This window comes from Hemibagrus wyckioides, linkage group LG25, assembly GCF_019097595.1.
Source record: "Hemibagrus wyckioides isolate EC202008001 linkage group LG25, SWU_Hwy_1.0, whole genome shotgun sequence".
Lineage (NCBI taxonomy): Eukaryota > Metazoa > Chordata > Actinopteri > Siluriformes > Bagridae > Hemibagrus > Hemibagrus wyckioides.
This window is the reverse complement of record NC_080734.1, coordinates 3,614,345-3,629,086: the sequence shown is the minus strand read 5'-3', so window position 1 is coordinate 3,629,086 and position 14,742 is coordinate 3,614,345. Positions and strand designations below refer to the sequence as shown.

At 36.6% G+C, this 14,742-nt stretch overlaps 2 protein-coding genes across 3 annotated transcripts; one reads left to right on the top strand and one right to left on the bottom strand.

The window, feature by feature from the left end:
* Positions 1-940: 940 nt before the first annotated feature.
* Positions 941-4,405, bottom strand: rhov (ras homolog family member V). The gene is made up of 3 exons (XM_058379656.1): positions 4,171-4,405; positions 3,975-4,033; positions 941-2,653 (listed from the first exon to the last, which is right to left on the bottom strand). Exons 1-3 carry the CDS (start codon positions 4,403-4,405, stop codon positions 2,207-2,209), a joined length of 741 nt encoding a protein of 246 aa, XP_058235639.1. The 3' UTR covers positions 941-2,206.
* On the top strand, positions 4,327-13,881 carry vps18 (VPS18 core subunit of CORVET and HOPS complexes). 2 transcript variants are annotated; one of them, XM_058379596.1, is made up of 5 exons: positions 4,327-4,467; positions 8,429-8,570; positions 8,718-8,809; positions 9,900-11,776; positions 12,918-13,881. In XM_058379596.1, the coding sequence occupies exons 1-5, from the start codon at positions 4,404-4,406 to the stop codon at positions 13,644-13,646; spliced, it is 2,904 nt and encodes a 967-aa protein (XP_058235579.1). In that variant the 5' UTR covers positions 4,327-4,403; the 3' UTR covers positions 13,647-13,881. The 2 variants fall into 2 exon arrangements, with proteins under 2 accessions (XP_058235579.1, XP_058235578.1); XM_058379595.1 differs by lacking the exon at positions 4,327-4,467 and adding an exon at positions 5,468-5,896.
* The last annotated feature ends 861 nt before the right edge of the window (positions 13,882-14,742 follow it).

Here is a 14,742-nt window from a genome sequence, read left to right as displayed (position 1 = left end):
TCTTCTTGGTTGTATTATTTTTTTTTTGCAATTATTAACTTGAAGATAAAGAGAAGCTGGTGAGGGAAGGACTATTTATAGCTGCTAAAAGGTAGGTACACATCTAGACCCTGTTCTGTTCTGGTACCGAGGTGGAGGAATGAACCATCTTGAAGACCTACCTCTTCCTGAAACACTTCAACACTCTTATTGTCTCTGTTTGTTTTCTGTATTGTTGTATGTTAGTCTGATGGTTTCCTAAAGTCTTTGACCTAGTGAACCAGTGTTGATGTTTTCATTGATAGAGACTTTAAAGCACTTTTGTACGGCGCTCTGGATAAAAGCGTCTACCAAATGCCAGAAACATGAAGGTCAATGTATAATGGAAGCAAGAACAGGACGTAATGTTTCACAACATTAAATGTCACTGTAAATGATATAAAAAGGATATTTGATCCTTTGACTTATAATAAGTGGAGTCATAAGCATAATGTGGTGTAAGAGTTTAGTGATGTCACACCTTCTGACCAATCAGAATTGAACAGATCTGTGGTATAAAATGACAGATACGTGAGTAACATCTACTAAATGTAAATTTATTGGAGGAGGAATAATCACTACAAATGATAGAGAACGCTTTTCACAACGATTCAGAGGCTATGGAAACTCAAAGCTCTGGGTTGTTGATCAGAAGGTCAGGGTTCAGGCCCCAGTACCACCACTGGGCCCCTGAGCAAGGCCCCTAACCCTCCCTGCTCCAGAGGCTCTTCATCATGACCGACGCTGACCTCAACCTCCATAGCTGGAAACTGTGAAGAAAAATGTCACTGTCCTTTAATGTACGTGTGAGGAAAATTAATCTCCTTTAGCATTCTGTGTTTCTTTTTAATCTGTTTAAAGCTAATAAACATTTTAAAATCGGACGTGAAAGAAAGAAAGACAGACAGTGCAGAGCGTGAAGTGATTTTTACTCTTCATTTTATTAGAACTTCTCACAAAACCCTCAAAAAAAAATTTTCTCAAAAAAATAAATGGAGGAATGAATCAATGATTGCCAGAATGTCATGCATGTGTGTGTGTGCGTGTGTGTGTGTGTGTGTGTGAGTGAAAATAAGAAGATAAGTCCTTCTTGCCTATGGCATCAACTCAGACTGTTTACAATAAACAGCGTTATTAATAAAATCTTCCACAAGAAGCATAAAGTTTAGTGTTTTAGCAAAAAAACCAAACAGCACTATTTTACATCACGGTATCATTATGTACACACACTGGAGTCGACAAATCAACAGAGATAAAGAGAGAGAGCGGGCAACGTAAACAAGGCCGAGATCCAAAACAAGTGTGTGTGGTACAGTAACAAGTGGGGGAGTCTTATTATAAAGTGTAGATCTGAACAAACACCCCTGCTCTGAAGGAGAAGAAGAAGAAGAAGAAGAAGAAGAAGAACTCCCCCGGTGAGATTGAGATTAATTTGCAACACAAAGGCCACGCTGGAGATGTTGCCTGGCTGAACAAACTCAATCCCGCACTCGTCAAGTCGCCCCTTAATTGTTCAAAAGGAGCCGTCAGGAATACGGGTCACGCCGCAGCTCGCATATGAAAAGTCCCGTCTGACAACGTAGCGCCGAAGACAAAAGAGAGTCAGGGTTTAACTCTTTCAGCTCTGGGCTTTTTTTTTCTTTCTCCCCTCCTACAGAATGCAAATTCACATCATTTACATACTGTAGCTGCTGATTTTATTGTCATCCCGAGACTCCTGTTTCCTCCTGGATGATTATTATTTTTTTTATAATATAGAAGCGGTGCATCCCTTAATATTAAATGACATGAGAGTTTTCTTTAATGAGATGGAAGGAGTCTCCAGTGTCAGAGCTTTGGCTTTTTTTTCTTCTTCTTTTCCATTCAGATCTTTAAATAAACCCATTTTATTTTCATCATGGTTGTCTCTCTCCTAAAACAATCACAGAGTTAACAGAGACATAAATGGCTTCAGGAAGTGCTGTTACAGGAAAATAATCAACCCCAAGGCTGTGAGGGCCTTGTGAATCCCCGGCTCTGTTTACATTCGCTCGCTCTCGTTATCTCTGACCTCATGTGCATCAGGATTCTGAAACGCTTCCAGGTTTCATGTGAAATGTTCCACAAGCCAAAACGTTGAGATCATAACACACGTGGCGTCCAAAAGGAATAATAAATAATAAATTACAGAAGAGTTTGACCCACAGGATCAGACGAAGCAGAAGAACTTTTTCCAGCTGCATTTGGAGAAGGCTTTAGCTCGCCGGTCCGACAGTCTCATCTTCTTGGCCTTCCTGGCCTTGTGTTTGATGGCAGCGAAAATGGCGGCGTCGAAAGCCTCCTTAAGGTTCTTCTGCGTCAAAGCCGAACACTCCACGTACTCCGTGGCCCGGATCTTCTCGGCAACGCTCCGAGCCCGAGAACTGAGCACAGGCTTCACCTTGTATCGGTCCAGGTCGATGAGAACATTGACGTCCAGCAGGAGGTCCGACTGAGTCCCGACCAGGATGATGGGAGACGTCGGGTTGCACGAGCGGATCTCCGGGATCCATTTCTTGGTGATGTTCTGGAAGGAGGTCGGGTTGACCACGCTGAAGCACAGCAGGAAGACGTCCGTGTGAGCGTAGGACAGCGAGCGGAAGCCGTCAAACTCTTCCTGAAACACAGAGACGATGCAGAGATAAGAACTCCATGCATTCCTTCACACCATTTCCGACATCGTTAGCTGACGGGTCTCTCACTCAGAGATGTTTCTTAGCAAGAATAGCAAGTGATAATAACCTGAATCTAGACAAAACATTTATCAAAAGGCTTTTTCCTGTCATAAGATCACAATAAACCAAATATACGATTACTGAGCCTTTATCTTGACAATATGTTCTAAACATTTAACAAAATAAAACAAGAAAATCTCAAATCTGACTAAAAAGAGTTTAATAATCTTAACTACAGTTCATTGTGACCTTTTAAACAGGAAATTAGCATGCTAAGATGTCATATTTTGCAATGTATGCGTATATCAAAATGAGGTGTGTTCGGTTTTCTGTCAGCGACAGCGAACCTCTCTCACTGAGAGACACGTCACATAAAAACCGTTTCCTGTGTATGGCTGTGATACATATCCATGTGATTAGATCACTCTGGTTTCCATCATACAGCACAATGACATGATTAAGGAACGAGTGAAAGCACACGAAGCCTCCATGTGTTCGCAATTAATCTGGAGACTGGAATTTTTTAAAAATTGGATCTGTTGGATTTTAGCGTTCAGGTTTAGTTTCATTATTTTCATCCTGGAAATTTTTAACATTAGTGTGAAACTGCATTTTTAAATTATTTTCATTATTATTAACCAAGACTTTTTTACTATTTCAAAAGTTATTTACTGAGATTTTAGTGTCTATATGAAAAAATGAATAATATCCTACATATAGCCTTCTCTGATCGGATGGATTGCTCAACAAAATATTTTTTATTAAATAGTAAAATAAAATAATAAAAACTAGTATATCTAGGCTTCCATTTTGGAGTAAATACACAATAAAATATTTCTAAAATATATTATACAAGTGGCATGTTGAACTGTGATATATTTTTAAAAAATATTTAAAATAAATGTATATATAAAAATTGGCTGTAATGCATAGTTGGTATTTGAATTAATTATGTGTTAATTTATCATTAAAACTGAGAAAAATGATAAAAAACTGTCTGCAGGCTTCTCTGGTGGATTAAATAAACTATAAAAAATGATTAAATTTATATAAATATTGTAATAGACAATTACAACTGGGAAAATCAGCAAAGTAAAAAAATACATCTATTTGTAAAACTTGTATATAACTCTAAATATGTTTTTCTTCACTATTTTAGTACACCATGTGTGGGTGGGGATTAGTTTGGGTTCTAGCTCTGTGAATAAATCTGGAACCTGAAAGAGAACCAAAGTGTAATTTTTTTTCTACAGGATTCATTACCTGTCCAGCTGTGTCCATCAGCTGGATCCGGACAGGTGCCCCATCCACTTGGACTTGTCCTAAAGAAATTGAAGAAGAAGAAGAAAATATATGAAGCGGTGTATTTTGATTTCAGTGACGTCAGCAATATCTTGTGCAGAAGAGCAAAAGTTTAACAAAATAAATTTATTTATTTATTTATATTTTCTTTTATTACCTGAAAACACGTCGAAAGCGGTCTGTTTGTAGTCAGTGGGATATCCGTTGTTGGTGTAGCTGATGATCATACTGGTTTTGCCCACAGCTCCATCTCCCACCAGCATGCAAGTGATCACCGGCTCCTGGTCCGACTCCGGCGTGTGCGCGCGCGCGTGCTCCTGCTCGTGCCCCTGCTCCACACAAACTGGCGGAATTCGCGCCTCTTGGTAGAAATAATCCATTTGGGGTGGCATGTCCAACACCGGAGGTCAAAAAAATCCGTTCTGGAAGACCACTGAAGCTCTTGAGCAAAGCGGTCAGTGTCACCTCATAACTCCGAGACTCATACACACTCTCTCTCCTCTCTCTCACACACTCTCTCTCTCCAAGTCTCTGAGCTCTCACACGGACGTGAGCTCCCTCTCTAACCGGGGACTCATTTGCATAACCACGCCCACACGCCCATTACATTGCGTCACTGACTGTTTATTTTCAGATTACTTTTTTCCCCACATAATCAGCTGCTTACTGCTTTATTTTCCTAATCTTATCTAATTTATTATTAATATTTTTAAATATATATATATTATTGAATTGAGTGACATTTCTAATGTTATTATGATTTTTTTATGTACTTAAACACCAATTTTTTGTAAACAATTACTTTAGAGAAATATGTGATCTTATTTATTTATTTATTTATTTATTTATAATTTACTGTAAACAGCCGCAAATAATAGACTGTTTTCATTTATTTTAAATTTATTATAATTGTTTTATAATGTTAAATTTAGCCTTTTTAAAATCCTTTATTTATTTATTTATTTATTTATTTGCTTGTTTGTTTGTCTGTTTGTTTGTTTGTTTGTTTATATATTTACAATTTACTGAAAACACCCGCAAATACAATTGTTTTAATTTATTTTAAAATTACAATATTACATTTAGCCTTTTTAAATCATTTATTTATTTAGTTAGTTAGTTAGTTAGTTAGTTAGTTATTTTTGGAAAAGAAAACCAGAGGGTTGTCTCCCTAGAAAATTATTTCACATTTTTTGTTTGTTTGTTTTTTCTTTTTTTTCTGCTGAATCCTCTCTAGTCTTAAGATGTAAGCTCTTCTGTGAATAAACCTCAGTTTCGTCCTAAATTTAATAATAAACAACATACATAACTGAATAATAAACACCATACACAATGAGAGAAATAAAGGATCACGCTTTATTGAGCTCCAACTAGAAAACGGTGCAGAAATTGTGATCGAATTAATTTATTATGACAGAATGGCGACATCTTGTGGACGACTGAGAAACTGCAGCCTCTCCCTTAGATCACATGATTTGTGATCATGTGGTCACCTCGCAGGTTCTCTTTCTGATTCCAGGATTCGTTTGTCTTTAAACAAGCCTTCATTTGCGTTTTGTTTCGATCTCCTGTCATTTATAAGACTTTAAATCATCCACCTCGTGTTGCTTTCAGGCTCTAAAAGGCCCATTAGGTGTGTAGCTCTTGTGTAGATCCTGTTATTTAGCTCGCTGTTAGCTAAGTTAGCCTTGCTAGCTGTGCTGGGGGAACGTAAACACCGGAAATGCAGAAGAGGTTTATTTCATTTTAGATCATTCTTCAGGTCAGTATTAAAGATAGAATGGCGACTATCCTGGATGATTATGAAGACTCTCAGATGATCAGACACCCGGTTCAGTCTGGACGCCTTCCTGCGGCCAACATGATAGGGATAACTCACTCAGGTACAGAGACGTGACATAACATGACATAACGTGACATTACATCACTAATCATTAACAAGACTCACTAATGTGTTTGTTTACTCCTCTGGACTTTAGGTAAACATGTGAGAAAATCCAAAGATAACAATTTTTTTTAAACTGCACGTTTCATAGGGCTGTTACGATTTAATCATTTAACTGCGATACGATATGAGACTCACGATATAAAGATCATTACACATATAGTGTTTATATGCTTCTATATTGCATTAATTAAATTCTTATTACACATAATCTTTATGCATATGCCCATACTTTCATATCTGAATAAACCTAAGCTATTAAGTAAATAATAATAATAATAAAAATAATAATTTATTGCCTCTATAGGTCTCCCTGTTGTAATAAATAATAAATACATATTTTATAATATATAAATGTACTCATTTTCCTGCTGGAGGAAATACATGATAGTTTTTGTAGTTATAAAAAAACATCAATTACAATATTGAAATAAATGTAAATATAATTAATGAATATTTATAATTTGAATATTTATATTTTGTATAAAAATTCAGTGTAGTTTTGATATAAGTGTAATCTAAATAAATATAAATATTGTAATTGTAAAGACTTTGCTGGAATCACAAAATTATGTAATATATAAACATTTTAATGATATATCTTGGGAACATATTTAGATGATGTAATATCTCGAGGCCAGTCTGCTGTAACAATATGAAATAAATGTTTAGAGTCTATTAATAGTGTGTTTATAAAGTATGTTATTTGTCAGTTTGGGTTCGAAAAAGACAGTATTTATTTATTCATGTATATATTTTTATTTATCTAAATGTTTTTATTTATTTTTGTTTTTTTATTTGTTTATTTAACTGTTTGATTTATTCAATAATGTATTTATTTATTTACTTTTTAACATTTTTATTATTATATTAATGCTTTTATTTATTTTTGTTTTTTTTTTAAATTAATTTGTTATTTATTTATTTAACTGTTTTTATTTATTTTAAACTTTTATTTCTTTGTTTTTGTATTTATTCATTTATTTAAATGTTTTTTTTAATTAATTTGTTATTTATTTATTTAACTGTTTTTATTTATTTATTTATTCAATTTCTTTTTTTATTTTTTTATTTAAATGTTTTTATTTCTGTTCTTAAAATTAATTTGTTACTTATTTATTTATTTGTTTTTATTTATTTTTAAATTTAATTAATTTATTTATTTAAAACAGCCTGTTGTGTATAAGAAACACAATGTTTTTGTTCTTTCTTCAGTAAAGTTTTGATTCTAATTTAAATAAAGACAATAAGAGAGCTGTATTAAAGACACCCAGTTTGCGGTGTAAATGGCGGCGTTCTCTGAGGCGAGTGTGTGTGGATAATCCGGCGTCTCTTCCTCCAGGACATGGTTATTAATCAGGACGTGTGAAGTGCAGCAGAGTGGTCAGCTGTAATGTCCGGCTGATTAACGGAGGACGATCTTCACACCTCACGCTCTGTGATTGTGTGTCATGATGAGGAGAATTAAACCCAGCTCTCTTCAGTTACTTACATCGTTCATTATTTATGCTAACAGGAAGTCAGGGTTGTGTTACAGAGCTGGAGTTGTAGGACTGTTTACAGTTCAGGAGCTGCATTAATGACCTCAGACTCGTACACACTGACCACAGCCTTCATTTCTGTACGAACTACTATAAAGCTGCAGGGTCGAGTTATAAGCAAAGTTAAAGTGTCTCAGTGATCATCTCCACTTCCACAGCTGTTATAAACACTTTATAAACTTTAATACGAAGTAGACATTATTAACATATACACAGATGAACCTGGAATAAACATACAAATCTCTCTCTCTCTCTGTCTGTCTCTTTCTTTTACTCTTTGTCTGTCTGTCTTCTCTCCCTCTCTCTCTCCATCTCTCTCTCTTTGTCTGTCTGTCTGTCTCTCTCTCTGTCTGTCTGTCTCTTTCTTTTTCTCTCTTTGTCTGTCTCTCCTCTCCCTCTCTCTCCCTTTGTCTCTCTCTCTCTGTCTGTCTGTCTCTTTCTTTTTCTCTCTTTGTCTGTCTCTCCTCTTCCTCTCTCTCTCTCTCTCTCTCTCTCTCTCTCTCTCTCTGTCTGTCTCTTTCTTTTACTCTTTGTCTGTCTACTCTCCCTCTCTCTCTCTCCATCTCTCTCTCTTTGTCTGTCTGTCTCTTTCTTTTTCTCTCTTTGTCTGTCTGTCTGTCTGCCTCCCCTTCTCTCTTTGTCTCTCTCTCTCTCTCTCTCTCTCTCTCTCTCTCTCTCTCTGAGCAGAACTTTTACTGTAAATAAAATGTTTATTTAGAGTATATGGAAGGAGTCTCCAGTGTTAGAGTGTTTACATTTCTGAGATATATACATGTGGTGGTTTCTCTGTAACGCAACAAGCTGTGTGTGTGTGTGTTTTGTCTTATTAACCTTAAGAGAGAGAAGTCGTCCCTTGTGAAAGAAGACGTTTGTTGTGAAGGTCTTTAGGTTTTGAGCTCTCTTCATTCCTTTACTCTGGTGTCCTGCAGGATTCGTGAACGTGAGGCTGGAGGAAGAAAAGCCCATCTTCAACAAGCAGCGGATCGATTTCACGCCTCCTGAGAAGATCAATCACTTTGCCGTCTGCAACAACCAGCTCTGTATGAGTCTGGGGAAGGACACTCTGCTCAGGTAACGTGCCACATCTCCGGTTCTTCTCTTTTCATGATTGGATTAGCCGCGGTATGAGACTCTCGGATCTCGGATCGTCGACACTGACGATTTAAAGATGTTCGAAAGTGAGAATCTGTGAAGCTGATGCCGGTGTTTGTGATGTAGGATCGATCTGGGGAAACCGGATCAGCCCAACCAGATAGAGTTGGGAAGGAAGGACGACAGTAAAGTATATAAACTCTTTCTGGATCCGACAGGTAATTATTCTAACCTAGATCTAATCTGAGATCAGACGTACTTCAGAACTATTCAAGATTGTGTTGTGAGATTGAGATTATTATTGGGAATGTAAATAAATAAATAAATAGTATAGTTCTGTCACTTTGGCTTTTACAATTTAATTTAAAAAATGTTTTTTGAATATTTATTCAGTTTTATTATAAATTTTTAAAATTCTTTTTAAATTATTATGTTTCTAAAAGAAAGTTTAAAATTTTTTTTATTTATTTATTTTACAATTTGATTAAAAAAAAAATGTTTCCTAAATATTTATGAATACTCTATTTTAAATTAGTTTTTAATTGTTTTTAATAAATAGTGTAGTTCTGACCCTTTTTTTTACAATTTGATTTATACAATGTTTCTTGAATATGTATTCAGTTTTATTATTATTATTATTTTAATTATGTTTCTAAAAGAAAATATTTTTAAAGCAAAATTAATTTCTTTTTTTTAACAATATGACTGAAGAAATATGTCTTAAATATTTTAAATTAGTTTTTAATTATGTTTTTAAAGGAAAATATATATTCAGAAATATACAAAATATACATTATACTTTGTACTTATATTTTACAATTTTATTTTAAAAAATGTTTCTTAAATAATTATTCATTTTTTCATTTTTAAGTCTTTTTGAATCATAATGTTTCTAAAAGAAAATGTCTGGATCCGACCATGTAATTATTCTAACCTAGATCTAATCTGAGATCAGATGTACAGACCTACAGACGAACTATTCAAGCTTGTGTTGTGAGATTGAGATTGGGAGTTATTGGGAATGTAAATAAATAAATAGTATAGTTCTGTCACTTTTTTTTACAATTTAATTTAAAAAATGTTTTTAAATATTTGTTTTTTGAATATTTTTTAAATTCTTTTAAATTATTTTTAGAAACATTTATTTATTTGATTTTAAATATAGGATATATAGTAATATGTTTCTTAAATATTTATTCATTTTTTTTCATTTTTAATTATTCTTAATTAAATTTTAATTATTCTAACCTAGATCTAATCTGAGATCAGACATACTTCAGAGCTATTCAAGCTTGTGTTGTGTTGCAGGATCTCACTTGGTGATTAGTCTGACCACGAGCGAGTGCGTCTACCTGAACAGAAACACTCAGAAGGTCCGCAGCCTCTCCAGGTGGAGGGGTCACTTAATAGAGAGCGTCGGCTGGAACAAGATTCTTGGCAATGAAACGAACACCGGTCCGATTCTGGTGGGAACGAGTCAGGGTATCATTTTTGAGGCTGAGATCTCTGCTTCTGAGGGTTCTCTCTTCAACACCAACCCAGACCAGTACTTCAGACAGGTTCATTCCTTGGAAGAAGACGGAAAGCCGGCTCCGGTTTGCTGTCTGGATGTGGAACGTGGGATCGAGTCGAAGTACTTCATCATCGCCACCACTCGCAAACGGCTCTTTCAGTTCATGGGCAAGTTAGCCGAAGGTTCCGAGCAGCAGGGCTTTAGCTCGATCTTCGCTCAGAATCAGGATGTCTTGCCGAGTTTCCAGGAGTTTCCCGTTAACATGGGCTACAGCGAGATCGGATTCTACACCTCCAAGCTCCGCTCCAGCCCGAACTCCTTCGCGTGGATGATGGGAAACGGGGTCCTGTACGGCCACCTGGACTACACTCGGCCCGACTCCCTTCTCACCGACGTCAAGGTGTGGGATTACACGCCGGAAATCGACTTGAACTACATCAAGCCCATCTCCATTGTGCTCACCCAGTTCCATTTTCTGCTTCTGCTCCCCGATCGTGTCAAGGCCATATGCACCTTGAATGGTCAAGTCGTCTACGAGGATGTCTTCCCCGATAAGTTCGGCTCCCTCAAAAAGATGATCAAAGATCCCATAGGAGGACTGGTCTGGATCTACACAGAGAAAGCCGTCTTCCGGTATCACATCCAGAGGGAGTCCAGAGACGTCTGGCAGATGTACATGAACATGAAGAAGTTTGACCTGGCCAAAGAGTACTGCAAGGATCGGCCCGAGTGCAAGGACACGGTGCTGGCCAAGGAAGCCGAACACTGGTTCCAGAACAAGCATTATCTGGAAAGCGCCAAGTGCTACGCTCTGACGCAGAACTACTTCGAAGAGATTGCGCTGAAGTTCATCGAAGCCAAGCAGGAGGAAGCTCTGAAGGAATTCCTCCTCCGGAAACTGAACAACCTCAAACCCGGAGAGAAGACACAGATCACGCTGCTGGTCACCTGGTTGACCGAGTTGTACCTCAACCGTCTGGGGCAACTGGAGGCGGAAGAGGAAAACAAGCGGAGCGGCCGGTTTCAGGAAATGCGTGAGGAATTCCGGCGCTTCCTGGGTAGCGGCAAGCACAAGGAGTGCTTCTATAACAACCGGAGCACCATCTACGATCTCCTGGCAAGCCACGGCAACGTAGACGACATGGTGTATTTCTCCGTCATCATGCAGGACTACGAGAGGGTCATCTCGCACTACTGCCAGCACGACGACTACTCCGCGGCGCTCGACGTACTCTCCAAGCACTGCGACGAAAAGCTCTTCTACAAGTTCTCCCCGGTTCTCATGCAGCACATTCCCAAGCAAGTAGTGGACGCCTGGATCCACATGGGCAACAGACTCGATCCCAAGCAGCTGATCCCAGCACTGGTGAACTACAGCCAGATCGGCAGCACACAGCAGATCGACGAGACCATCCGCTACATGGAATTCTGCGTCAACGAGCTCGCCGTGAAGGACGAAGCCATCCACAATTATCTGCTGTCGCTCTACGCCAAGTACAAGCATGATTCTTTGCTCTGGTACCTCGAGCAGGCAGGAACGCACGCCTCGGAGATCCATTACGACCTGAAATACGCCTTACGTCTCTGCGCTGAACACGGCTATCTACAGGCCTGCGTGCTGGTCTACAGGATCATGGAGCTGTATGAAGAAGCTGTGGATTTGGCCTTGAAGGTGAGAATGTGTCCCGGTTCAATGTAGATGTGGAAGGAGAAGGAGAAAAATCACAAAGATCTCATATTACAAACAAATAATAGTGAAAAAAAAACAAATTTGATGCTCATTTGTAGCTTTGAGATTTTGCAACCTGGCTTTTTTCATTTTAAACGCTCACTACATGGGGTATGAGGGAAATAATTCTTGAATGAAAGAAAAAGAGAAAGAAAGAAGTTCTGTCTCATTTTTCTTTTTACAATTTGATATTTTTTGAAATGATATTATATTTTGAAATTCTTTTTAAACTAAAAAGTTTACATTTTAAAGTATTTTTTTTATAAACATTTATTTATTTTACAATTTGATTCTTAAAAAAATGTTTCCTGAATATTTATTAATATTTTATTTTAAATTAGTTTTTAATTATGTTTTTAAAAGAAAATATATAGTCATTTTTTTATTGGGAATGTAAATAAATGAATAAATAAATACATAGTATAGTATAGTTCTGTCACTTTTTTACAATTTGATTAAAAAATGTTAAATGATATTTATTCAGTTTAATTTTTAATTCTTTTTAAATTCTGTTTCTAAAAGAAAATATTTTTAGGAAGATTTAGTTATTTATTTTTATTATGTTTTTAAAAGAAAATATATAGTCAATTTTTATTGGGAATGTAAATAAATAAATAAATAGTATAGTTCTGTAATTTTTCCTATATATTTATTCATATTTTATTTTAAATTACTTTTTAAATATTATGTTTTTAAAAGAAAATATATATTTTTGAAAAGATTTCTTTTTAAATGTAATTACCCCCTCACATTGTCCTGTTGTCAGGGGTTTAGTTGGATTTTAATGTAAACATCCGTATTTAAGGTGGAATAGTAAAAAGTTCTAATTCCTCTCTAATCTCTATTGATCCTCCTACACAGGGTATAATATATAATGTTCATAATGTTTAATATACTATGTTATAGATCTTCTGTTCTATTTATTTATTTATTTATTTATTTGGAAATCTGATGCCGAATTTCAAAATAAAAAGAGCAGAAATTGTGGCATAGACGATTCCTCAGAGTATAGTCTAAAAATATATTGAATGTTTCTCATAGAATACAACATCTAAAATGTGTGTGTGTGTGTGGTTGATCTCAGGTGGACGTGGATTTGGCCAAGTCGTGTGCCGACCTCCCGGAAGATGACGAGGAGCTGAGGAAGAAGCTGTGGCTGAAGATCGCCCGTCACGTGGTTCAGGAGGAGAAGGATGTGAAGAAAGCCATGAACTGTCTGTCCAGCTGCAACCTGCTGAAGATCGAGGACATCCTGCCTTTCTTCCCGGACTTTGTGACCATCGACCACTTCAAGGAGGCCATCTGCCTCTCTCTGGATGAATACCACCAGCACATCGAGGAGCTCAAGCAGGAGATGGAGGAGGCCACGGAGAGCGCTCGGCGCATCCGCCAGGACATCCAGGAGATGAGGAACAAGTACGGCGTGGTGGAGTCTCAGGAGAAGTGCGCCACTTGTGACTTCCCCTTACTCAACCGACCCTTCTATCTCTTCCTGTGCGGACACATGTTCCATTACGACTGCCTCTTCCAGGAGGTCACACCGCACCTCTCGGCCTACAAGCAGAGCAAGCTGGAGGAGCTGCAGAAGAAGCTCGCCGCCACCACGCAAACCACCAAATCTCGCCACAGACCCAAGGAGGAGGACACTGTGAGCCTGGGGAAAGGCCAGGGCAGCCGAGAGCAGATCAAATCGGACATCGACGATATCGTGGCGTCCGAGTGTGCCTACTGCGGTGAGCTGATGATCAAATCCATCGACAAGCCTTTCATCGATCCGCACAGGTTCGAGGAAGAAATGTCCAGCTGGCTCTGACCCCGATCTCGTCCGTAACACGCACCCGAGCCGAGCATTCTGTCCATGCACCAACATTTCAGCTTTCAACTCTCACACTGCCTGTGTGTGTCTTACTCGATACTGACACGAGTAGCATCCAGATCGTCTGCTCAATCCTAAACACCACTACTTTACCCGTGCCTCTGTGTGTGAAGAAGGACATGCTTTAACGTGTATCACACGGCTTTACACCAATAAACCGTACAGCATCGTGTTTCTGCTTTGTAATAATTCATCACCACAGTCATCATTACAAACAAAACAACACAAGTCGACTTCTTCTTCTTAATATTAGGAGTATTTTTTTGAATAATTTAGCATTATATAGATTATTATAATCTTTTATAAAAAGATAATTATCTTATTTATATAAATATGCATTATATAGTGTAATAGTATGACACTTATAATAATATGCATTAATAGTAGTATTTTGTATTCATTTTAATATTAGTATTATTATCAAAAAAATAAATGTAGAAAAATTATAAAAAATTATAAAAATTGAAAAACAATATTATAAAAATAAACATTTTAAATGAGAAAAATTTGATTATATTAGTTCTATAAATAAAAGGTATGACATTATTATAATAAATGTATTGTTTGTAATGGATGAGAAAAAGAATATAAATATTTAAAAAATAAAAATTTATTATTATAACTTCATTATTATTATTATTATTATTATTATTGCTATTATTATTATTATTATTATTATTACTTTATACAGATGATTTATTTATTTATTTGCTCTTCTACTAATATAGAATTTAACACTTCAGAATAATGAAGCCGACTTATTTTATTTAACTTACCATGATATTTCTGGTGCTTTCCTATATTGGAATAATCAAATTGAATGCCATTTATTTACATAAATTTAAACACGGCTCGTTTGCTAGCTTGCTTTGATAAAAATAAATAAACAAATAAAAGCCTTTTTTAAATAGAAATATAAATAACTCAGTATTTATAGCGAAGAGCAAAATAACTAGCGACTAAAGAGAAAGTGATCCACTCTGCTGTTTAGAAGCATGGGGAAAAGAACTCAGTCAGTCCAACACCAACATGA

Excerpts from the sequence above, each read along its gene's own strand:
- vps18 (XM_058379595.1), top strand. The coding sequence starts at position 5,794 with ATGGCGACTATCCTGGATGATTATGAAGACTCTCAGATGATCAGACAC. Across the intron at positions 5,897-8,428 it reads GATAGGGATAACTCACTCAG|GATTCGTGAACGTGAGGCTG; the intron begins GTACAGAGACGT and ends GGTGTCCTGCAG. Across the intron at positions 8,571-8,717 it reads GGGAAGGACACTCTGCTCAG|GATCGATCTGGGGAAACCGG; the intron begins GTAACGTGCCAC and ends TTTGTGATGTAG.
- rhov (XM_058379656.1), bottom strand. The coding sequence starts at position 4,405 with ATGCCACCCCAAATGGATTATTTCTACCAAGAGGCGCGAATTCCGCCA. Across the intron at positions 4,034-4,170 it reads CGCTTTCGACGTGTTTTCAG|GACAAGTCCAAGTGGATGGG; the intron begins GTAATAAAAGAA and ends CAATTTCTTTAG. Across the intron at positions 2,654-3,974 it reads TGATGGACACAGCTGGACAG|GAAGAGTTTGACGGCTTCCG; the intron begins GTAATGAATCCT and ends TCTGTGTTTCAG.